Source organism: Rhinolophus sinicus, linkage group LG05 (genome assembly GCF_036562045.2).
Source record: "Rhinolophus sinicus isolate RSC01 linkage group LG05, ASM3656204v1, whole genome shotgun sequence".
Classification (NCBI taxonomy): Eukaryota; Metazoa; Chordata; class Mammalia; order Chiroptera; family Rhinolophidae; genus Rhinolophus; species Rhinolophus sinicus.
The window spans coordinates 158,593,022-158,619,987 of record NC_133755.1 but is presented as its reverse complement, the minus strand read 5'-3'; the positions used below and the strand labels follow the sequence as shown (position 1 = coordinate 158,619,987).

The window sequence follows — 26,966 nt, the reverse complement described above, 5'->3', positions numbered from 1 at the left end:
AGCCATCTTGGATTTCCCCACAGAACATATAATATATTATAGTAAAGTATGCTTTTTTTCTTTAGGTAGCTTTGAAATTGATATTTCTGTAGGACTCTTTACATCATAAAAATACTATTGTAAAGGATTAACTGAGTGAAGAAAGAAACATTGTGGCTAGAACCAAAAAGACAAGTTTTTGAGAGGTAAGGAATCCTTACAATGAATAGGCTAAAGGCAAAAGGAAGAGAATGAGAGTTGCTAATGCTCAAAAGTGGCAGAAGTATGGGCTTCTGCCCGCGGCCTCCTGTCTTCCTCGGGATGACTATCGGATTCTGTCATTAGTGTTTCCTGAGTAGCTGTTTCCCACTGGTTAGCTTTTTGCCTTAGGGGTTGAACCTAAATCTCCTTTTTTAGTTATCTTCAGTATAATCTGTATTTTTCCCAAATCAATAGCTCCTCATATAATCAGAAAGATTTTTTTCTATGTGTAATAGCTCCGAAATAGGCCCATAGGTCCCCACTCTACCCCTTCTTCACACACACTGTTTTAACTTTGGTATGCTTTTTCTTTTCCAATGCTAATAATTTTTTTGTGTGCAATAATCTAGTCTTTACATATTTGTATATCCTTCTTTGCTGTCTATAATGAGTCTGATTTCTTTCCCAAACCCATTAATACGTTGGTTTTGATCTTGGATTCTGCCATAGATTGAGTAACTAAAGCCACCATTGATACTAGTTCCATTTTTACATAAAAAGCTTATTTTTTATTCTAAAATCTTATGTCTAAATATGTTGAGCTGTTTTAAAAATACAATTGCTTCATTTGTGTCTATTACATAGTATTTCAAATGATGGTAAGATTTGTTAGTGATTTTTTTATCTTTTAACAATTTTATTATTCACTCCAAATTAGATGATTTTCTTCTTTCAATAAATACTATATTTCATGTAACGTACGTTCATTGAAAGTATTACTATGGTAAGATGTTTATGTAGTGACACATGTGCTTTATTTTTACTTGAAAACATGTTCTTTCACTTCCTTCATTATTAGTTTGAATTCTTTGTAATTGAAGATCATATCCTGTATTTTAAGCAGCTGCTGAGAAAACTCATAGAATGTTATTCTTGAATAGCAACTGTGTTTTTTTTCTTTTATTGATAATTCTGTAATGGACTTATTTACTTTAGTTCTTAGGCAGTAATTAAAAGGATGAATTATAAATCTGCATATTAAAAGATTAATAATATTTTTCTAATTGTAATAACTTAATCTTTTAAAAATCTGATATTCCACACTCATATAGCACCTGTCTGTTTGTTGCTAGATTTTGCCCATTTTTACACATTGATTACAAATGCAGAGTATCTACGTAACATATTTGTTTAACCCATAGAGTTCACTCTTTTGTCAAGATTATACAATGACAATAATACTATTTTTTTAAATCATCTATTATATAGAGGAAGAGATAATGAGAGTGTTAAACACAAAGTGAGTGCTTAATATCAGATATTCTGTTTTCTATCAAAATATAATTATTTTAATCTTATTTTACTCAAGTAGTCATATAATAATTTCATTATGGCTTTTCAGTCTTTGAGATCTTCATATGTATTATCTAAGCTTTGACATTACTAATACAAAGTTAATAGAGTACCCTGTTCTCTAAACCCCCACTAATAAGCACTTTGCAAAAGCAATATATACACAACCTAAATGGGAAATCATTAAAGTTTCTCCCTATATTTTTGTTTTTATGTATAGTGTACTATATACAATATTTTACTATTTAATGGATGTTTAATCGATGTCAAAATAGGTAGGTTTACAAAAGGCAGACGTATCTAAATACAAATGCAGTCTTTCATTTTATAGTATAGATTATAATTAGTAGACAAATTAACCATTAATCTTGACAATAACTGTAAGAAATAGCTTGGTTAAAATGTAAAAACCCCAGCCATCAATTTCATGATCACATTATTTTTTATTGTTATAAAGTTTAAATTTAGTTTATCGTTGGTTGTTGTCACTTGCTTACTTAAGTCCCATTGGCTACATTGGTTCTTAGTGAAACTTTTAAAGAAAACTTGTGCCTTTCAGAAGCAACTTTATTTTATCCTTTTCCAGGATATGGAAAAATGAAGTAGATAGTACAAAGACTTTCAGAGTTTTACCTCATCCTGCTTTTGTTTACACGGCTAAATTCCATCCAGCTGTAAAAGAGCTGGTAGTTACAGGATGCTATGATTCTGTGATACGCATATGGAAAGTTGATATGAGAGAGGATAGTGCCATATTGATCCGACAGTTTGACACACACAGGAGTTTCATCAACTCTCTCTGTTTTGATGTTGAAGGTAAGTCAGAGAATATATTCCAAATGAAGCCTAATTGCATGAAGGATATTTTAAAAAATTTTATCTCACTAGATTAATAAATATTTAAGCTTGAGAGAGATTTTATGTATTGATGATTATTTGTGCATATCTAGATTTGTACATATTTTGCAGATTATATGGTAGACCTGGGCATAGATTTGGCACTGAAGTTCTGTTTGTGATTTTAAAGTCATTCAGTTCCTAAACATTTATATTCAACTAATCTTCGCTGTAATAACCAGTCATGTTCCAAATTTCATAAATATATTTCATTGGATTGGTGATTTTCCCCTTAGTAGATTTGTCTTTTAAGAGGGCTTTTTAATTTGAAGGGTAAAAATGAGGACGATGAAGGGAAAAATCCCAAAAGAATATTTAAAAATATGTATTTTAAATATAGCAACAGGATTTTTTTAAAGTATAGAAACATATAGAAGGGAAATTTGCAATTATTTATAAGTTTATCTTAGTATATGAATAATATAGATGGTGTTTTAAAGACAAAATATAAATTATTTTATCAGCTGAAAGCATAAAGAAATTTACTATATCTATTAGTCACCTTTTACATTATTTCCGACACTAGATATTCAGGTTATAGTTGTAATTAACTAGTATGGGATCCAGATCAAAATGATAATACTGCTAATGTACTCAATTCCACTATAAGGATGTTAATATCTTGGAACACACCAAAGAAAGGTAAACCAATGATAGAAAGGTATCTAAAAACTGTCATAAAGAAGTAGCTCAGATTATAAAAGAGAGATGAATGTCTTCCAATATTTGGCTAAGATATCCATATGTAATAAAGAGAAATGAGTCTGTTTTGCTCCAGTGGGTAGAGATGGGGCCAAAGCTACAGAAGACAGATTTTCTTTTCTCAGAATTAGAAAACACACCCTAATACGTTATTGAGCAGTTTACTAGTTGAATAAGTTGCTTTTTAAAAATATTAAAGTCACAGTTGCTGAATTACCATCTGTTATTAATGGTGTGTAAGATATTCCTGAGTGGGTGTAAAGTTGAACTTGATGGTCTCTGAGGTCCCATTCAACTGTAAATGGTTTGACTTTAAAAATTGATGTTAAACTGGAACCCGTTATTTATTATTTTATTCTTTCCTTGATCATTGTGTTTTTACTGGACCTCGGGCATTATGCTAACAGCATATATCAGAATACAGGTGTTTTTCTAGGAATATAAAAGAGATTATGTAGGTTAATAGAGATGCACAATATAGATACATATTGGATAATTCAGGTAATTTGTTCAGGTTTGGAATTTGAGCCATATATACATGCACTGAGATGTTCATTTCTTTTTGTATTCAAATCAGGCAAGTCGCAAAGGGTAGTAAGTCATCAAAAATAATTCAAGAGTGAAGAATTCATTTAGAGATAATTGGGATTTGATTGTGAGTTGTGTTCGGTGTTTTTGGCCTTTTTAAATGGAAATACCGTTTTGTAGCCCTAGGATTCTTTGACTGTTTCACTGGAATGTGTTTTCCCGATTTCATATTGTTTATTTCTACTTCTGTGTAACGTTTATAAGTGATTTTACTTTTTTAAATAGGTCATCATATGTATTCAGGAGACTGCACGGGGGTGGTGGTGGTTTGGAACACCTACGTCAAAGTTAACGATGTGCAGCATTCAGTGCGCCACTGGAGTGTAAATAAGGTACAAAATCACATTGCATATTTTGAAATTCAATTAAAGAAACTGGAGAAAACGTTGAACCGCTTGTCCTTAAAAGAAGACATGAAGACATTCTGTTCTCTCATTTCAAAACTACTGTTTTTCTCAGTCCCTGGAAAGTCAGTTGTCATCGATTATAATTATCAGGGCTTTCTGATAATATAGTGACTTAGTGAAAATGTTCTTCATTTTGGCCAGGCTCTCCTTTAATTCTTTTGAGCCCTAATTTACACTACGGCATTCAGTGATCCTTTACTGAAATGTATGCTAAAATGAGATATATGTTATATTACATTACCATCTGTAAATAATAACGGATATTTTCTGCTATTGATATTCTTTTTTTCTTTGTGCAATATCATCTAAAATCAGTGTGCTCAGTGTTTTGTTAACCATGCTGTCTTTCAAAATTATGTCATTATAAGGGATTCTATCATGTCATAATAATTGTTTCACTTTTTCTTTTTACTTTTTGACCACCATCACCCATTTCTGCTATTAGTTTCATTTGAAATTTGCTAAATAGGCAGAAACAAATGGATAACCTCATTTTTGGAGTAGAGTGTTTTTAAGGTGGCTTGTTTATTAAGCAATTACATATAAAATCAGTCATTAAACCTGAGTTTTATATAAATTGATACAGTTTTTGTCTTACATGCTGTGCCTTTGTTCTTCAATTTTTTTGTTCTTAATAGATTATAACAATTGTCTGCTTGAGAGAAAAAAAAGACACTGTAAATGAAAAAGAATTTCCATGAATTTTAGTTAGATATATTGAGTTTATCAGATCTACTTAAAAGCAGTCCATTCTATTTTTAGTCATTCTCGTCTGTCTATCAGATTAATGAATGATGACTTGGGATTTATGTTGTAGCCTAATTTCACACACTTTGAAAGTACTTTTCTAATTACCTATATGCCTGAGGGATTGGCAATGCCCCAAAGGCACCAGTTGCAATCATTTCAATCTACAATTCAGAGTCTATTATTTGTGTTAAAAATCATGTGTTTCTTTACCTCAATATAATAACCAAAAGGCAAATTTACCTTGAAAATCTGCAGCCTGGTAGTCACTTGAAATAGTCACAAATAAAATGTTAGGAAATGAGCTGGAATTTCTTTTTGGTAGGTAATGCCCTAGAACAAACTGGAGACTGATTTCTTACTGGTCTCTTCAGCCAGCAGTGTGAGATGCTAAGTTATACTCATGTGTCCCTTAAGATGAAGTGTCCCTGTGTTGTTGTTACATACCCTCCTCGATACAGGACGTGGTCTTCAAAATTAGGGTTTCTCTAGTTTGACCATGAATATGGTAAAGAAAAATATGGAGGAAATCATTAACAGGTATTACAAACACTAAGTCTGCCAGCACCTTTCTCAAATGTATACCTGACACTTGACTTGCTTTTTTTTTTTTTTTTTTTTTTTGCATGTTTGCATCTGCCTGAGTGTTACTGCAGTTGCGCAAACCCCCAACAATGCATCCCTACCCTCACGTGGTTCAGCTCAGTAAAACCCCCATTTGTGGTGTCAGTGTTGGACTTCTCTGTAGCTTTTTTAAAAGTAGCTGACAGCAGGTCTTAGTGTCAAATAGCTATAGCAGGGGCTCAGCTGCTGATACTAGGACCGTAGTAGATTGTACCCTACCTTTGCTGGTGCCAGCCCACCTTTGAAGAGGAGCCCCTGGAGGAGAAGGGAGCAAACTATAATAAGGGGTTCTTAAGGGAGAAGGATAATTCATAATTCTCCCTGCAGGTTAAAGCATACTTCCCTTTGACTCTGTGGACTTTAGTCTAAGCAGTTTTGCATTTGTAATTTTTTTCCTCCTGTAATGCAAACCAGAAAGAACTTTGGTAATTATTCTAATTAATGCAAGGCTTGTTTAGGCAGATTCTCCTTCAGTGTTTATGTTTTTTTTGACATCATTAATCAGGCATCTTCTGTTGCTGCCTTAAATAACCATAAATAAATATTTTTAAAAATCCCACCTAAAATTACAATCTAAATTAAACGATTTCAGAATTGTCTACTGATAATATACCTTTTTCAGGACAAGTGAAAGTAAGTGTATGAAGAAATAACCTGAGACTGAAATAGAACTTGAAAGTTAATTCTGTACTTACTTTTGAGTGTAAAAAATAGAATTTTTTTTAATATGATGATAAACAGAAAATACAGTGTTAGAAGCAGGAAGTGCATCTTGTTTGAGAACATACTACAAAAACACATAGTAACATGGTGTTACATAACAACCAAAAAATACTTTTCATCAGCTTTATTTTCAACCTTAAACTGAAATTACTGGGAATCCTTTTAAACAATTGTAAAACATCCTGTGTAGTACAATTGAAAGTGATATCTTAAAATTAATTTTGTACTTTGGTACTCTAAAAAGGGCTTAACATTAGACAAACTTGATAGTGGTAATATTTATACATTTATATATTTTTTTATCATTTTAGGAAATTAAAGAGAGTGAGTTTAAGGGGATTCCAATAAGTTATTTGGAGGTTCATCCCAATGGAAAACGTTTGTTAATCCATACCAAAGACAGTACTTTGAGAATTATGGATCTCCGAATGTAAGTGTGTTTCATTACTGATAGGTTACGCACTTGTAGAGTAAGTAATGAATTTATTTGTTTTTATAAAATGCAGCTGTGGTTCTCACCTGGATAATTTTGTCCCTTAGGGGACATCTGATAGTGTCTGGAGACATTTTTTAATATTGCCCCTACTAAAGACCAGAGATACTGCTATGCGCCCTATAGTTCATGAAACTGCCCTCCACAGCAGAGAATTATCTGGCCCAAAATGTGAATAGTTTTGAGGCTGAAATGTAATCCATTGTTTTTTATTTTCACAATTAAAAAAAAAAAAAAAAAACTTCTGTCATGGAATATATTGTATTCCAATTATACTGGTATAGCATAGTATTATGATTTAAAATCATAACTGAATGAGAGGGCTTTTGAGTAATACATCTTTGTTTTTCTTTTTTGTTTTATTTCTGAATAAGGCAAATGAAGGGAAATACCCTTAATGTAAAAGGCAGAAGCAGAGTTCTGGGAAAATCAGCATGGACTCGGGCATACTTTCGTTTTGGTGTTGAGTTCCAGTAAAACAGATGAGAGGAAGCTATGTTATTAGAGTTCATTATTGTATTTAGAAAGGCAGATTTGGTGATCTATAATAGTTTAGTCTGCAGTTCTCTTTTTAAGACTAACCATCAAGCCCTTAAATATTTATGTAGAGCTGTTCAAGACCCTGGTGTGGGTGCTATGGGAGAATAAGTAGAATTAGTTCATCAGCTCCAAAATGATACCAAAAAAACAAACAAACCATTTAATTAGGCTAAATTGTGAGATCTTCTAGGACTGAGATCTGCTTATTCCTTTTTTCTTAGCCCCCGTGCTATGCCTGGCAGATAGCTACTACTCAGCATGTACTTTTAATGAATGTAAATTTATAATAAAAGGATTATATATTTTGTGGCAACAAAGGTGATAGCTATAATGTAGTCTTCTGTTAAAGGTTCTGTGGAGAGGTTAGCCTTGAGCTTAATTGAAGGATGGATAGAATTTAGATAAGTGTTTTCAGTAGGGTGGAAAACATGAAAAGCCTGAAATAAAGTTCAGAGGTAGGATAATATAAATTGTGTTCTACGCAGTGAGGTCATCTAAATGAGCATAGGTTTTTTGATAAGGAGTGCTGAGAGAATTTTTTAGAAAGAGAGATTAGAGCCAGATATTAGAAGACCAGGCCTCAGCCTAAGGAGTTTTATTCTCTTTTTAAGCAGTATATGAGTACATAGTATTCAGCTTAAGATCATGCTTGGTCTCTAAAGGCAAACTGCTTAGATTCAAATACTGCCTTTTCCACCACTTACTAGCTGATTAACCTCTCTGTGCCTCTCTTCTCACATCATTCAAATGGGAGAAATAATACACCACACTCATAAGAGCTTTGGGGGGAATAAAGACATGTAAAGTATTTAAAATATGATTGCACATAGCAAGGACTGCAGACATATTTGTCCCTGTAACCTCAGGTCTGAGAATTTACACTAAGAAAATAATTATAAAACTGCAAAAAATCAGACAACAGTATGGTTGGTTACGAGAGGGGAAGGGGGCTGGGGGGAAGATGAAGCAGATAAAGGGGGTTACATATATGGTGACTGAGGGAAACTAGACTTGTGGTGAGCACACAGTGCAACATACAGATGATATTTTATAGAATTTACACTTGAAACTTATATAATGTTATTAACCAATGTCACCTCCATACATTTAAATAAATAAATAATGAAATGGTGCAAAAATATATGTATACACGATTGTTCACAGAAATCATGTTCCCAGTAGGGGAAAGTTAGAAATGTCCTAAGTGTGTTGTCCAACAATAGAACATTTCTTAAAGTACATTTAGACAGTAGCATAACATACACCTATTAAAATGATTGTGCGTAATGTATATTTTCTGACATGGACTCCCATTATTTGTGATTTACTGTTGACTGGAAAAAGCAGGTAACAGAACAGTGTATGTAATATCCTCTCTGTAAACCAGGGATGATAATAGTACCTGAGTGGCAAATAGTAAGCATTAAAACAGTGTTAGATATTTTTCATAAGCGAAAAATCCTGGAAGGTTGTATAGCATGTTTAATAGATTTAATAATGTGTTCTATCTAATATATTTACAAGAATCAAGTATTCGTTGTGTGATTTTAAAAATTCATCACACAGAGAAAAATTAAGAATGTAAAAATTCTGCCCCCTTTTTAGTAACCAACTCAAATGCTACTTCCATAAAGTAGTCTCTCTTCATAGCTAGAAATTATCTCTTATCCAAATCTGCAAAGTGCCCTTTCTTTTCTTGTCTTGTAGCACTTTCTACATCCATTTTCTATTTTACATCACTGCACTCCCTGAGCTCTGGCACTACCTCTTCTTTATTCTGCATCCATCATAGAATATCTCCCACATAACAGATTCTCAAAACTTGTTAAGTGCAAATGAAGTATTTAAAAGTTTTTCTACCACCAGTCTTTCAAGACTGTAACACAGACTACATTTGTAAAATCTTTTTTGCTTATAGATTAGCAGCAAGGAAATTTGTAGGAGCAGCAAATTATCAGGAGAAGATTCATAGTACTTTGACACCATGTGGGACTTACCTCTTTGCTGGAAGTGAGGATGGGACAGTGTATGCTTGGAAACCAGAAACAGGTAAATATTTCATTGATCTTTAAAAATTTGGGGGCGGGGGGTTGAAGAAGTGTGAAAATTACCATTTTATGGAATAATTTTCAAGGAAATTCTGATTTCAGGTTCTCAATTATGTTTTTCAATATTGAAAAGCTGATGATGAAAGTCAGCAGTGGTCTAAATTTATATTAAATTCCATTCCTTGTTTTGATATCTTCATGGATTTAGAATTTCACATTATAATTGAAGGTTTATTCTTTCCTTGCCTATAATGAGATATTATGGATCTTAGAGTAATATTTAATGAGGACTGTAATGCAAAATACAAAATGTTAGCAGCTGAATTTGAAATACAACTAGGTATACAAATGGTGACACATCTACAGTATATTTTATTAGAAACATTCCATCAAATTTTTGATGTCTGAAACTTAATAACAATTTACCTGAATTACTGTAATTCAATTTTTTCCCAATAAAATAAACTATTATGTTAAGGAGTTCATGTGTGCTTTTACCTTTGCTTTTCAAAAGAAAAGTTGAAACTACATAAACATTTCTTAGCAATAAGTTGAGAGAATTTTATAAAATTCACTTTAAAATTTGTTTAATGAACAGTATTTAATTATACCGTGTTTATTCTCTTGATCTTTCCTTTAGGTATTTTTGACTAGTGAGTTCACTTAGGTTTGTATTGTGTGTTTTTTCTTACTGTGTTTTGATACTTTAGCATCAATTGAGAAACGTTAAGTCCCCTTCAATAAATGGATCTAGATTTTTTTCTTTCTGAGTTTTGCTTGTCATAGGTTCCTTAGACTTCTGCTGTAGGCCTCTTTTAGCCATTGCTAATCATATGCATCTTTAAAGCAAATGGTACTTCAAACAGCCTCTGGAAGAAAAAAAGAAAAATTAATTCCCCACCAAACCTTCCCTAGCCAGAGAGTTTCTTCATTTTAGAGTCCTGCCATTCCTCCCCTGGTTCTCTCTGGCGTTCTTTGTTAGTTGACATTTTCTTAGCTATGTCAGATCTCAGAGTCAGGTACCACTCTGCTTATAAGCTCTTTGTCTTTGTTTTGTGCCATGAAAACGTTACTGAAGAGGTTGGATTAAGAAGTAGCAAGAGAAGAGCCAACAAAATGAAAAATATAGTTATTTAATACAGTGTACTCAAGTATTTATAATTATTTGTGGTTTTCATGTAAATAACATGAGCGTCATCATTACTTACTATATTTTTGATAAGTTGCAGCATAATTTTCTAATAAGAAATAACTGATTACAAATTTTTGAATGTCTTTTCTTATTTAGGAGAACAAGTAGCCATGTATTCTGACCTGCCATATAAGTCACCCGTTCGAGACATTGCTTATCATCCACTTGAAAATATGGTTGCATTTTGTGCATTTGGGCAGAATGAGCCAATTCTTCTGTATATTTATGACTTTCAGGGTAAGTCCACTGCTTGAAAAGTAAAGAATATGTAGAGAAACCTTTACACTTAGACTGAACCAGGAATCATGAGCTCTGTGAAAACTATCATCCTTTGTATTAACAACGCTCTCTTGAATATACTATTAGAGCTAACGAGCTTAAATAGATTGTTATTATAAGATTTTATTTTTCCATAAGCTCTATTTTTCTGGAGTTTAAATATCAGCAAAGTACACATAATAGTTGTGCCCTTATGTTGGAATCACAGAAAGGGGGGTCATCACTCTCTTTGTAAATCAATTTAAGTGAATAAAATACGCCTAAAAATTATTTGGGAATGTTAACTAAATTTAAACAGTAAATAACTTCTATGAAATATGTATCTTTAATGTTTTCAGTTGCATAATGAGTTAATTTCTTATTCTGTTTCTGTTTTTACTAAAACATATAGTTTTAATAAATTGTAGTTTTGAGAGTTTCTCAACATGAAAAGAACACAAAGAAACTAAATGTCAGTGAAGACAAGATCCAGAATTAGAAATCTGATGTCTTTTTCTACTCTAAAATTATTCTATCATTCTGAGAAATAAGGAAATAAATACTAGACACGTTCTTCAGAAGTAGTATAGTATTCTTAGAATTATATGGATTTGTGCTGTTTTTTCACGTAGTTCTTTATTTCTGTCCTGAAATTAGGATTTTATTCTTCTGCATTGTGCTGATAGTTCTGTCACTCTCAAAATTGCAATTCATTTTTTTTCAAGTATTAAAACCTTAGTATCTTTAATTTGTTTAGGATGTCATGTATCATTCACTGTTTTTGCTAAGCTAGGGTAGTTTACACACAATGTCATAAGTGCATACGTATGCAAGTGTGTGTTTAGGTAACATTAATATGGAACTATTTGGACAAAGTGTTTTAAATTGACATGTGAGTGGTCAATTTTATTGCGTTAATACAGATTAAATTTGTTAATGGGTGTAAGTTCTAAGTTATTAGACAGTTGAGTTAAATTCTAAACCTGAAGTTATTGATCATAGTATGTATTTTAATATGTCTTTCCAGGTGAATTATATTAGAAAATAATGTGTAAAATTGAGATTTACCTTTTTAAAAGAAAAGAAAAGAAATAATGTATATGTCTAATACATATTCAAATTTATGGAACACTATTACTAATGGTAGAAATTTTGAACAGTACAATACAATTTACTATTACAAGCAAATGTTAGCAAAAATAAATACTGCCTGATTATAGTAGAAGACAAATGGGATTCTCAAAGCACCCAATGTCCAAATCTGGTATCTAGTTAAAACATATATCCTGAAACAGGTCTTTCTTTGTACCCCGTCTAAATCTTCACATAAAGGAGAAGAATTATATGTAAAGACTTTATAATTGGAACTGTTATACAGGAAATAGGCAGCACAGTTATTTCCTCAGACTCAAGAGGTTTCACAACAGTCTTCATTCAATTTCTAATTTGCTTTTTAGGCTTTTGAAATTTTCACTACAAATGCAAGTTAAAGTTCCACTCTTATCTTTTTTTTTGTCTTCAGTTATTTTTTGTCATAGATAGAGGGATTTCATCATTAGATTAGCCCAGTCGGGTTTGCCCATATGGTTTTTAGACAATAGATTTCAGACTAAAAAGTTCATTCTATAAGTGTAAGTAGAAAGAACAGTGTTTCGGGAGTCCAAAATATGGGTTTAGGCTCAGCACTGTTTCTTTGGTGACTTTGCACATGCCTCTTGCCTTCCTCCAGCTCCGTTTTCTTATCTAGTAAATGGTACTACTACTACTGATATCTGTGCTACCTAAGAGTTATTTGTGAAGATTCTATCAGATGGGTACTGTGAAACTACTTTGTAAATTGATAAGCGCTAGATTGTAAATTGATAAGCACTAGATTAAAACAAAGGAAGGTAAAATGGGTTGTTGTCATGCTCATCCAACTAGTATAGACTTGACTTTATGCTGATAAGCATCTCTCTATATCTGGAATAAAATTGAAAAGGTTTTTTTTTCTTCCTCTCATTTTTTTCAGTAGCCTTTTGCTTTTTCTATTAGAGTGTGTACCTTTTTAGATCAGTTATATTAGAAAATAAATGCATAAACTTAAGAACATTATGTTATATCCATGCTATCTTAACATGGAAAAGGAAGCATTTCTAAGAGTTTTAGAAATATTCAAATAATACACATGAAATTAAAAATTACCTTGTGCAGAATACAGTTTTGATACACTAGCACACCTTTGCAAACAAATGAAAACTTAAAATGTTTCAACACATTTCATACTCTTTACTACTTATTTTTAAAAAGAGGAAGTTTAGGAAGGAGTTACGTAATCTCAAGCAATCCAAGATTTAGCACAGTTCTTGTGAATGGTATATATCCATAAGAAAATGAAAAGTTGTTTCAGACCTAAATATTTTACTCATTAAATACAGGCCAGCATAAAGTCAAATAGTCTTTAAATTTTTAATTGAAAATTATTTTTATTACTGACCTAGTATAGCTTTGCCTTATATTTTGTTATAATATTTTTAATACAGGAATATTTTGCCCAACTTTCTTGTCTGAAAATAAATTTTACATTTAGCTTTACATAAATATTTTAATGGTATAAAATTTGTTACGTGATTTTTAAATAGTATTTATTAAAGGTGCTGATATGTTTAAGTAATTTTCAAGGAAAATGGAGCAAGATTTTTTTTTTTTCAAGTTAAATAAGCTGAGAATGGGACCACAATGGTAGCTAAATGCATCATCCATCTTTCGGTTCTAGCAGAATCTGTGAAGAGTCAGCAAGCATCTTTCCTTGTTAAGCATATGTTCAGGTTGTGGTCTTTTGGGTCTTTTGCTTTTTTTGGTAAGATATATGATTTTTACTTTCAGAAGGCAGTTTTATTTGCCTGGTATTGAAAGGGTTAATCATCTAGTAATACAAAATTTAGTCACACAGTACCACAAATAATGTACACTAAGGCTTCCCATAATAACAGAGCTGTCAGAGAAATGGCTTCTACCGAATTAAATTTTTGAAGTTAGACTTTAGCAATAATGTTCTGTTATTAATCAATATTTATCTACCTCAGTCTCTAGGATCCTGCTCTACATTTAATCATAATCATAGCTAATACTTACAAAGCACTTTCTGTATTCCTGGTACTTTACACACATTTAATTTATGAGACAGGTTCTGTAATTACCCCATTTTACAGGAGCCAGTACTTAGATCCGTAGAGTCTGGACTTGGAGTCCATGATCTTCTTTGCTACACTAAACTGCCTTTTTAGCAGATTTACTGAAATAGTAGCTTTCAATTTTTTAATAAGCAAACTTTTTTGTTTCTGTAGTACCACTTACTGTGTGCCTCTCTGTGGAGTATGTGATTTCTTTGTACTGTCTGAAGTTTGTAGGAAGCAGAGCTGGAGGCTTACTCATCTTTTCATTACTAGTACAGTACCTAGCCTGAACACTGATAAACATGCATGTAGTATTGTAAGTAGGATCAAGTCTTAATTTGGGAAGGTCTCAGCACTTTTATAATTTCAGGTAATGAGCCTAGATTTTCACTAGATGGCAATATCTCCTCTGAAAGAATCAGTATGAACTCTGGAGTGCTTTTCATAGTGGCTCAGGGAAGACGGATCTTTATTGAGCACCTATAATGTGTCCGGCTGAACAGGGCTATGAAAACTAGCAATCAACACTCAGCTTATCATGTTCTTTTCCAGTGCTTTGTGTTTCCTAAGTAGATGATTAAACCTCTGGGAGAACTGTAGGTAAACTGAGAAGCAACTTTTACCATGGACACTAAAATTATTTTATTTGTAGATTTCATGTTCATTTATGACCACCTACATTGTCATTGTTGATAGCTCTATTTTTCACACTATGACCTGCTTTGCCAGAGTTCAGGGCAAGGTATACTGTTGGGTTCCTGTAAAAATTTTGTTATATAACTTACTCTTTGACCAGAAGTCCCTGGTGTTTATAATGCCTTGTGTCTAACACAGTACCTGAAATAAGAATTACAAATCCTGTAAAATAGCATTTTCCTTTCAATTTTATAAAAATACAGACTGAGAGGCATGATCAGTTGTTAGATTTGGTGCTAATAATAATACTGGTAGTAGTAACTAATATCTATCAAGCATTTATTATATGTCCCCTACTCTTATGAGCATTTTACATGTATTATCTCACACAGTCCCCAAACCCCACAAGGTAGCTACTGTTATTATCCTCATTTTGTAGATGATGAAACTGAGGCACAGGGAGAATGAAGTAATTTCCCAGTGCCAACTAATAAAAACAAAGAGTCAAAGACTAAGGTAACAAATACCCATGTGTGTACACCTTCAGCTTACGAAAAAGAATGCAAGCAGCATAGTTGAAGCTTCTGTTTGTTCTTCCCTACCATCTTCTCCATCTTCTGGAAGTAATTACTGTCCTGAATTTGACCTTCAGTAGTCTCATTTATTATGTGCATTGTTATTACTTTACTATTATTATTATTTATCATGTGCATTTATTTATTACACATGTCAGTGTCTCTAAACAATTTGTAGTATTGTGTGGCATGTTTCAAAACTATATAAGTGTAGTCAGCCATATGAAAAAAAAAAAAGAATGTAGCCAAATATTCCTGTGGTGAAATGTGTTGTTTGTTTTCAATTTTAATATTTAGGAGAACCCCGTAAGATTAAAAGGAACTTTGCTTGTCTAGTGTTATTATTAATAGTTCACTGCTTTACAAATTTGCAGGGTAATAATAATGCATTTAGCCATGATATTCTCTCTGTAGTCTAAAATACAAATTTTCTTTTTTATGTAGAATTAAATTTTAATGTAACTAGTTCTACAATATTTTTGCGATAAGATAATGTCTAGTTGAAATAAATTTGATATCCATAGTTTTATGTATAATTTAATGATAGTCTTGAAGCACTAATGATGACCAGGAAGCAAACTCAGACATTATAATCCTCATACTTGTATAAGATTATGCAGTAACAAATATAACTGGTTACAGGTCAGAGTTTTAAACATCTATTATTACCCTAGTAGAAATCAAGAAATAAAATGCCATATTTTAAGACCTGCTGAAACTTCCTTGTCTAGTATTGGTCATATCCTGAAGCATCTATTTTAGTGTTCTTCACTAATGGGGTAGTTTGATTGTTTGATTTGAAAGCTTATGTCATTGAAAGATTCAAGACATATGGAAAACTTAGGCAGCTTAATGGCTTTTGAGCATAAACCAGAGCCTGAATTCTTCATCCAGGCTTTTTTTTTTTTTTTTTTTTTTTTTAAATGCTTACATTGGTGCTTTTTAAAATGCACCAAGAAAGAGACTAGTGTGATGCAAAATAGACAAAAGTGTTTGGAAAGGCTGGAGTAGGAATTAGAGCATTGAGGTTCTAGATGAAATGCCATCACTTTCTGTTTGATCCTGATAAAATAATTTAGCATTTTTGCACCTGTTTTTTCACCTGTATAATTTAAATAATACCTGTTCTATTTTATCTCAATGTTTTTATCAAAGGATAAAAATGAAACTATAAAGCAAGACATGAAATTTATCTGTATTAGAGTTCATGAAACAGGCTGCAGTAGAGAAATCCTAGCTATTTTCTGTGGTGATACACACATCACCCACTTTCAGTTGAATAGCATGATGTGCAATAATTGGTTGATAATGGAGTAGGAAGCCAACAAAAGGACAATAACATGTACTTCAGGGTATTTGGAAATAATTTACTATATCTTGGTGTTCAACTAATGGATTTGCCAAGTGATGGCAGTTGCTCTCCTATTTGGTTGGATCAATCTGTTACACTTTTATGTGTAGCTTTTAAAACAGTAGTTATTAGCGGCATTATTTTTGCTTGGCATGTAAAACATGTCAAGGAAATACGAGATTACTATACGAAACTCTGAAATGCAACCAGGCTACTAAACTTGAAGTGTTAGTCAATAGAACTTGTTGGATTCATTCACATAGTATTTTAAGATTAGCTGAAGTAGGCACAAGTCAAACCCAGTAAAATACAATAAAAAACATTGTAAGTCCTTGAATATTCTTGTCTTAGTCCATTCGGACTCCTATGACAAAATACCAGAGACTGGATGGGTTATAAATGACAGAGTTTTATTTCTCATAGGACTGAAAGCTGGGAAGCCCAAGGCAAGGCATCACCAGACTCAGTGTCCAGTGAAAGTCTGCTTTCTGGTCCCTAGACAACACCCTCTAGCTATAACTTTACATGGTGGAAAGGGCAAGAGAGTTCTCTGGGGCCTCTTTTATAAGGTCACTAATCCAAGTCACGAGGACTCTGCTCTGGTGATCTAATCACTCCCAAAGGACCCACCCACCTCCTAAGCCATCACCTTAGGGGTTAGGATTTCAACAGAGGAATTTTATAGGGACACAAGCATTCAGACTACAGAAATTCTCTACACATAGCAAATGTTAGCAGAAAAGAAGATAACTGCCAAATGCTAGGAAACTAGAGAAGTAGACCTACCAATTTTATATTAATCATATTATAATTAGAAATAAAATCATTTGTAAGTAAAGGAATTAAGTTTCCAGTAAAATAACTATACACCGTCACAGGACTATATATAGTAACAGGTCTTGAGCAAAGAAATGTTGAACTAAAAGGAAATCTTAATGTTAATATAGTGTTAAAAGGAAGACTATGTTGTGTTGTACCTCATATTCTGTACATAACTTCAGTACACAGAATCTCTGATGGCTGTTATATTGATTCTATGTTATTAATCTTTGCTTTATCAGTTTGTTTTCATGTCATGTTTTGAAAAGCTTTCCACTTAAAATTATATAATTAAGGAAATTATTTTTTAAATGGTTACTTTATTTTTTTCTCATTTGTATATACAAACAGGCATTTAAATTTTTCAAAATCATTTATTTTAAATGACCAGATGAGAGAATGTACCATGTTTAAATTTTTCAAAATCATTTATTTTAAATGACCAGATGAGAGAATGTACCATGTTTCCCTGAAAATAAGACTTAGCCGGACAATCAGCTCTAATACGTCTTTTGGAGCAAAAATTTGTATAAGACTGATATTATATTACATTACATTATATTATATTATATTATATTATATTATATTATATTATATTAATTATATTATATTAAGGCTGGGTCTTATATTAATTTTTGCTCCAAAAGACGCATTAGAGCTGATTGTCCGGCTAGGTCTTATTTTCGGGGAAATGGTATGTTGAAGCATCCTGAAAACCATAAATAAAGTGCAATGGAGATATTGTTCTCTTCCTCTTTCTTCCCCTCCTCCTCCTCCTCCTCATCAAAAAATTCACCCTTTGAGTTATCTATTCCACTCTGGGGAATTAAATCCAAAGACAGAATTATTTAAGAAACAAGTTAAATTATGAAAGTACTTATTCACACATGATCTACAATGAGGGAAACCAGAAAACGCTGTAAACATTTAGTAAAAGAGTGCATAAATAAATTACGGTGCTTCATTAGATGCAACATTATAATGCTTTTAAAAATAATAATTACATAGTTGTAGAAACATGAAAAATGTTTGCATTTAAATTGAAAAAACATTAAATTGCATTTACACCATGACATCTTACATAAAATGTACATATGTATGAAGATTAGGAGGGGTATAGAAATAATGAAAGCAGTTGTTTTAGGGAGATGGATTCGTTAATAATTATTTTTATTGTTTTAGCATTTCCTTTTGATTTTTAAATATTTTTTCTATACACATCTATTTAAATTTATGCTCCTATCCAATTTGTTATGTTTACCAGACCAAGATATTGAATGGCCTTCAAGCCTCAATTATAATACTGCCTGAATAAAATTATCTGAAATTATTATATTTCCTTCTTTATGGTTTCATAGGATTTAATAATGTCACATTTTAGCAGTCATGTTGTCTTATTACCGAGTATTTGAAATGTATTATGTAGTTTCTTATCATTTTTTAATGCTATAGTTTAATGGCTTAATTATTTCATTATACTTTTGCTATGATGGTTTGAACTAATTATGGATTCATTTTTCTAGTTGCTCAGCAAGAGGCTGAAATGTTCAAACGCTGCAATGGAACATTTCCATTCCCTGGAATACACCAAACTGAAGACGCGTTATGCACCTGTCCTAAACTGCCTCAACAAGGCTCTTTTCAGATTGATGACTATATCCCCACGAAAGATTCTTCATTGAAAATGCAGCTAGTGAAACAAAGGCTCAGTTCTGTTACAGTACGTTAAACTATTTCATGTAGCTGAGAAGTTCGAATTTTTAAAACCATTTCTATCCTATTTAACATTGTCATGCCAATAAATATTAATTGAATGAAGTAAGTTAGTTTACTTAAAATTAGGCTTTTTAATACTTTTATAGTTCCTTTGTAGTACTTGTTCTAAAATCACTAACTTAAATAAACAGACTGAATTTCAGAATTTAAGATAATCTGTGGTGCTTTCCTGACTTGATGTCTATAAAAACCAGCCTGGGACCTGTTTCTTCATTTAAAAATTTCAGTGTGTGTATGCGTGCATGTATACATCACACACACACACCAAGCACCAACCTGGGAAAATATTTACATAAAATATTTTAAAGGGACAGGCTCCTTAGTATGCAAAAAGTAAACAAAGAAAAACAGACTTCAACAAACAACTGTTTAAAAGAAACATACTTCCAAACAGAGTAGATACAAATGTGTCATAAGCATATTTAAAAGTTCTGTCTCACTACTAAGGAAAAAGTACCACAGAAACCAGGTGTTACCCATAAAACTGGAAAATAGATGATGAAAATGACTGGATGCTTGGTTAAAAGTAGTGTAGTATTCTGTCCGTGATGAACGACTCAAATCTTTCTAAAGGTAAGTGATAAAATGTACTGCGAAGCTTAAACATCCTTAAAAATATATATGCCCTGTGACCATAATAGTTCTTCTAGTTAGTTAGTCTTGAGTGTCTTGAAGACAGGAACTGTGCAGGCGTGTACCTTGCTGTGTTCTCAGCTTTTGCCACAGTGCCTGGCACTTAATAAATATTACCTCTTTCCCTCCTTTGATAGGAATCTTAACCAGGTGGTGGTGTTTTTTTTGTGTTTTTTGAGACTAGTTTTAAACCAAACATACGAGGAACTACATTGAGACATCTTTGGTTCTGATTATACTTTCTTTATTTCTCCTTTTCTTTCTTTGAAAGATAGAGAGTGCGGTTGGTAGATGAGGGTAAACAGGATCAAATATATAGTGAAGGAAGAAGAACTGACTGTGAGGTGGTGAACATACAATGTGATTTATAGATGATGTATTACAGAATTGTACACCTGAAACCTATGTAATTTTACTAACCATTGTCACCCCAGTAAACTTGAATTTAAAAAAGAAAGTTAGAGATTTTAAGGTATACCACAGCACAGATCACACTCAGGCTCTGGGTTTAGGTTTAGTTAGGAATATGGATGAATTTTTTTTATATTTCTCAGTATAAATTTTAGAACATACAGCTATAAATTAATTTATTTTAGTGTTGTAATTCTTTATATTTTAACATTTTGAAATAATTGAATAATGCATGGTATTACGTCTTGAAAGGACGTATGAATAGATATTGAGTTTTAAAAATTAGAAAAATAAGAAAAATATTTCTTCACAAGGAAAAACGTGTCCAAAATGTTGCATGGCAGAATGACTTCATATACAGACTTAAGAGCAATTACAGATAGATATATAAAAACAAGTTTCCTACATTCTGTCAGTCTTTACAGTGTGTAGCTTAACACCCTGGAATCACTTTGGTCTTACATCTTTCATATCTTGTTATATAACTGTCATCCTCAGAAAAGTGAAAGGGTATTAAGAACAAAAGAAAGTAGATGTAAAGGAGGAAAAATAAAATCAGAAAAACTTTTTAAGATACAAAATCAAAGACAAGGGAGAAGTAAATTGATTATTGTAAGAGAAAAACTTATTTCCTTTAGAATCATTATTTTATTTAACATTAACTTTTTTAAAAATTATTTAGAGAATATGTTTGTTTTGCAATTGAGGTAGATTGAAGCCGCCTTTGGAAATGAAAGCTTTGTCTATTTGCTGTGGTTTTTAAAAAACCTTTTTGTCTTGTTTTGAGATAATTCACTGAACTTTATTTTCAGATGCTATCACGATGTGTTTTTGTTCAGATGTATATAGGATATATGGGAATAAAAACAATGTCATCTTTATTGTCATGGCAGCTCCATTCTTTTTATATTTTGCGAGCATTTAGGTTGACTGGATTCCCATCTTTTGTCACAATGCCTTTTGTCTTGTTTCCTATAATAGCCCCAAATTCTTTTTTTTGTTGGGTTGTTACTGAGTCTATTAAGAACTGTATCAATGGTCTTCTATATAGAAGTCTAATAGAAAAGACTGTTACTTCTGTATTACAGAAGATTATATTACTAGAGATACCTTTTTCTTTGTAACCACAATAGAAATGTTTTTCTAATAAAATATAGTGCAGTTTAGGGTGTGAATTACATAACAAATTCAGTTCAGCAGGTATTTAATAGGTGTTTATTCATTAATGAGTAAAGGATACAAAAAAATAGATTCCCTTTTTTTAGTAGCTTTACCATTTAGTCATAAGTAATTTGTTTTACAGTTAAAAGACTTGACTGTATGTTGATGTTACAGCAATACCTAAAAGGCATACTGCAACCCATATAAGCCCTCACAGGTGGACATATCTTTACAACATAACTCAACTCATTCTAAGTTTTCAGATGCAGAAATTTGATCTTATCAGTGCATCCAAAGTTGCTCAGAATTTGGGATACCTATTAAACGTAATCAATCCTACAAAAAGTTATAAACTTAAAAAAAGTCTTACTATGAAAGGCATACCTCTCCCGCGGCCTAGGCACTCAGGACCACTGACCGTTTCTAAAATTAACCTGAAGCCCAGGTTATTCACACTGTTGGTAGTTAAGCAGAGTCAAAGGAATAGGGATTAGATGGGTTTAAAAATGCTGTATTCCAGTTTTGAAAAAGGTTAATTTTCTTTACTCCACAGGAGATTGCACCTTATAATGATAATTGGTGATAACATTTATTTAGTGATGAGTAATAACTGATGTAATGAATTCTGTGCTAAGTGCTCTTCATGTTCATTGTATTTTATCCATAAACCTATCATAATGTGGGTGCTGGTATTACCCGTTTTACAGAAGACAGAGTTGATTTACAGAGATAAAGCAATATTGCCAAGGTCACACAGATGGTGCACACGGGAGCTGAGAGATTCAGGCCAGGAAATCAGAATTCCATGTCCACAGTCAGTTTTACTGTCTCGTTTTAGTGATTGGATTACTAACGTTCTTCAGACATAGTATCTGGCCCTTAGAAATTTCTGGATAAAAAATTGATGTTCCTCTTTTTCAGTTCTCTTTTTTTCTAAACTCCACATTAGGCTGATGATATATGATGGTTCACCTTAACTGGGCTTTTTTGTGTCTCCTTAGCAGCAGATTTTCAAGTCATCAATTATATGTTAACCTTTGCCAGTTGTTTTTTTCAAAATTGATCTTTTCTTGGCGTTGTCCCATGAATTCTAGGCAGTTCCTTTCTATAGCTCCTTCAATACTGGACATATATATTACCATTCAGTAGTGTTATTAGATTTCCTATGAAATATATTATTAATATGGGAATTATATTCATGGGTATATTATTTATGGAGATAATTACATGCTTCAATTAATTCAGGTATGTCTTTTAGACATGTTAGTGCTCTGGTATAGAATTTTAGTATTTATGCTAAATTTATTGAGGAAACAAGTTTTTCCTGAGACAGTTACATGTAGGCCCTACAGAGTCTTATTTGTCAGTGCTTTTTGTTTGTTATTTTGTTTTTTAGCATTCTAACCTGAGATGATTTTTTAAAATTTAATTTAGTTTTATTATTAGTTTTAGGTGTACAAAACAACAGACTGATTAGACATTTATACCCCTCACAAAGTGATAACCCCACCGAGTCTACTACCTCTCTGATATTGTATATAGCTGTTACTATACCATTGACTATATTCTCTATGCTGTACTGTACATCCCATGACGGATATATATATATATACATATACATATTTGTGTGTGTGTGTGTGTATGTAATACATATATATATATGTATATGTTTATACCGTGTTTCCCCGAAAATAAGACCAGGTCTTATGTTAATTTTTTGCTCCAAAAGACACATTAGGGCTTATGTTCAGGGGATGTCATCCTGAAAAATCATGCTAGGGCTTAGTTTCCAGTTAGGTCTTATTTTCAGGGAAACACGGTAGTTGTCATTCAATATTATTTTATATTAGTTTCAGGTGTACAGCGCAGTGGTTAGGCTTTTATATAATCTATGAAGTGATCCTCCTGATAAGTCCAGTGTCCATCTGACACCCTACATAGGCTTTACAACATCATTGATTCTATTCCCCATACTGTACTTTACATCCCATGACTATTCTGTGACTACCAATTTGCACTTTCTAATCCCTTCGCCTTCTTACCCACCCAGTGCCTTTTGTTTTGACAAGTTAGATTTACCAAGAACGTGTCATTGGGTCTCTTTAAACTTTTTTCAACTTATTGGAAGCAATATAGAGTGATAACTACAGGGTCATAGATTAAGAAACTCTCCCAAATGTTGATTTTGGTTATTAAAATATTAATAACTGACTGTGTTGAAAAGAGTTGATATCTTATTAAAATTAAATTATTATTAATATTTCTTTACTTATTGTATTTCTTTTAGGAGGTGATGCGAGCCAGTGCTGCAAAGGTAAGTAGATTTTATTACCAGGAAGATAACTTTAAAACTATAGTTTCATTGTGATGCACCAAAGAATTAAAACACACCATTCATAGTTTTTAATAGAACTTTTACCAAAGTTAATTTGAGATGTATTTTCCTTATTTGAGCTTGAATTTATCAAGGAATTATAATACTGGGACCTGAGAATTTAGCAAGTAGCTTCATATTTTTGTAGGTTTAAGAATATTAAGCGATTGGGATATGGTTTCAGTAAAGGACCAGCAAGGCCATTTCATTCTCTGAGAAGAATATTCCAAGATATTTAATTGGTAAGAGACACTAACACGGTTTCAGTGGGTGTATGCTGAGTAAATTGTGTAACCCTTGAATGCTTGCAAGCTGCACACGTAACAATGCTGCATTGTGCTGATAACGCTTTTGATTATTATACCAATGTTTCACGCTTCTTTTCCCATTTAACTATGTGACAGTCCTGAGAGACACGTTACATATTATTGTTATTCAGAATTAGAAAGAAGAAAGCTGAGCTTATTGAGGTTAAGTAATTTGCCCAAGATCCCAAAGTTAGTCTAAGCATAGTAGTATATTAAAAAACTCTTCAATATTAAACAGTTTCAACTAAATTATATCTGACATGCTTTCAACAGCAGCTTTCTTCCTTTTACAAGCAAGTTCATTTATCAAATATAATTATATGTGTCACAAAGTAAAAGGGTGAGACATCCCGATGGGAAAGAGTTAGAATGGTGTTGGTATGTTCAAAGACTGCTTTAGATAATGGCAATGTAGTGGGACTCTTTTTTTATTCAGTAAACACCTACTCCTGCTATGTTGCAGGCACTTGGAATACAGAAGAAAGTAGGCTGCTGTCTCTTTCTACATGGGGCATCTTAGGGAGGAAACGTCAGAAAACACCAGATTTACCCCATCACGGAGTTGTTCCGTATCAGTCAAAACCCATCACTTTTTTACCTAATTATCACAAAGCAACAGGATATGAAATATAGACAAGGGGAAGGAAGATGGAAGAAAGACATGCTGTATTGTGACTTGGACTGCAGATGTTCAGGAAACTTGGTCCTGATAGCAATGATGGCTGTAATGATTATAGCTCCAAGATTGCTAATCTTCCTAAGTATGCGTAGTATATGAAACTAGAGTCAAAAATGGTTTATTCTCTGACTAACAATTCAGAGTTGTTTCTTCATTTTAACAAATATACTGTATACCCTTCTTTGGTAATGTGATCTGAATATCCAGAGTAAAGTGTTCTGCACACATTTAGCAAAGCTCTAATGGAGAACGTCCCTTGCAAATCTGGAAACTCCCTGAGAGCTGAGGATCATGTTCTTCATCTTTGCATCCCTATTACTTGTCAAAAGAATAGATGCTATTTGAAAATGTGATGTATTTGGAAATTAATCAAGGTCTGGAAAGATTAATTTTACTAGTGTCTTTAGTTGCTTCCACTTTTCGGCTATTATGAATAATGCTGCAATGAATATGTTTTCATTTCTTTGGAATTCTTGGGTCATATGCTAAGTCTGTTTAACATTTTGAGAAGCTAGCAAACTGTTTTCCAAAGTGGCTGCCCCATTTTATAATTCCACCAGCAGTGAAGAAGGGTTCCAGTTTCTCCTCATCCTCTGCAACACTTGTACTTCCTGTCTTCTTTATTATAGCTGTCATAGTGGGTGGGAACTGGTGTCTTGTGATTTTGATTTGCATTTCCCTAATGACTAATGATGTTGAGCATTTTTAATGTGCCATTTGTATATTTTGTTTGGAGAAATGTCTGTTCAAATCCTTTGCCCATTCTTTAAAAAAAATTGTCTTTTTATTGTTCAATTTTAAGAATTTTTAATAGATTCTGGACACAAGTCTCTTGTTAGATAGGTGATTTGTAAATGTTTTATCCGTTTTATGTGTTGTGTTCTCACTTTCTTGATGGTATTCATTAAAACAAAAAGGTTTTAATTTTTATCAAGTTCAATTTATTTTTTCTTTTGTTCCTTGTGCTTTTGGTGTCGGATATAAGAAACAATTGCTAGCCCTAGGTCCCAAAGATTTACTTCACTGTGGTTTCCTAAGATTTTTATGATGTTTACTCTTACATTTAAATCTGTGATTGATTATTTTGAGTTAATTTTTTATGCGATGTATTGTAGAGTTTTAATTACATTCCATTGCATGTGGCTATCTAGTTGTCCGAGTACCATTTATTGAAAAGACTATTGACTGGTCTTGGCACCATTAGCAAAAGTCTTTCATCTTAAGAGCAGAGTATATTTATGTAGTTTCTCATCTGTCACATCCATAATAAATTTTCACCAGATACCTAAGTTTTTTCTTTCCTAAGTCCCAGCCAGATTTTTATATTATTGAAGATGCATTTCTTTTTTCATTAACATTCTTTAAACAAATATTTATTGAGTGCCTACCAAGTATTTGTGTGTGTGTGTGTGTGTGTGTGTGTGTGTACACGCGTGCACCTGGGACATAACAATGAATAAGAAAATTTTATTGTAGGGAGACAAACAATAAAAAAGGAAATAAATCAGATAATTTCAGACAGCAAGTGTTATGAAGAAAATAACGTAGGCCCCTGGGACAAAGAATGACTGGGAAGAGACTACCCTCAAAGGCTCATCATTGAAGGCCTCTCTGAGAGAAACACTTGAGAAGCTAGTCCTGGCCTGCAAAAGTCCTCATCTAGAAATCAAACTGGCGTGCTCAAGGAGCAGGAAAAGAGACCACTGTGCTGGATTAGGATAGTGAGCAAGCAAGAGGAGGCAGTGTTTCGTGGACAGGGTTGGAGAGGTGATCAGGAGATCATGCATGCTTTTTAAAGGGCCTTGTAAGCATGGTATAGCAGAGGAGGAAGAAATTCCCCTGTACCCTTTTAGGATCTGTGGCCCATCTAAGAATTAAATTGACATAAACAATTAACAGTGTAAAAAATATAATTATGTACATACGGGAGCCACACAAGACGAAAGATTCCAAAGGTTGCCAGGTAGTACCATCCCCAGCAAGGAAACGGATAAGGGTGTGGGGGACCCTTCACAGGTGGGAAGCTAGTGCTTGGAAAGGTGAGAAGAGAAAATGTTTGGTAAACAAAGGTTGCCCTGCTGTGCATGTAAGTCTCTCAGGTGAAAAAGTTACCTCTGGTAATAGCTCTTCCCTCCTACGGACTCCCCCCTCCCATGTAAATTTTCCTTACAAAGGGGTAATTTTTCTGTTTCCAGAACTGCAGTTTCTCAAAATAATCCTTATACTAAAGAGGCATATTTTGGGTAGCATATCCTGCTACCCTTCAGGATGGAGTTAGGATGTTGTTTTAATTAGTGATACAAGATAAACTGAGGCATTTTAAAGATTTTACGAGT

At 32.8% G+C, this 26,966-nt stretch overlaps 1 protein-coding gene across 13 annotated transcripts in view; it reads left to right on the top strand.

Annotated features, from left to right (window-relative positions):
- Nucleotides 1–26,966, top strand: part of AHI1 (Abelson helper integration site 1) — a 170,077-nt gene that overhangs the window by 45,542 nt on the left and 97,569 nt on the right. For all 13 annotated transcript variants that reach the window (XR_012496754.1, XR_012496755.1, XM_019732750.2 and 10 more), the window contains 7 exons: nucleotides 2,120–2,349; nucleotides 3,946–4,052; nucleotides 6,533–6,651; nucleotides 9,173–9,303; nucleotides 10,591–10,731; nucleotides 18,812–19,008; nucleotides 23,557–23,583. Coding sequence is in view for 11 of the 13 variants with exons in the window: in XM_019732750.2 (XP_019588309.2) it covers nucleotides 2,120–2,349; nucleotides 3,946–4,052; nucleotides 6,533–6,651; nucleotides 9,173–9,303; nucleotides 10,591–10,731; nucleotides 18,812–19,008; nucleotides 23,557–23,583 (952 nt within the window). In the remaining 2 variants the exon portion in view is untranslated. The remainder of the gene's footprint in view (nucleotides 1–2,119; nucleotides 2,350–3,945; nucleotides 4,053–6,532; nucleotides 6,652–9,172; nucleotides 9,304–10,590; nucleotides 10,732–18,811; nucleotides 19,009–23,556; nucleotides 23,584–26,966) is intronic.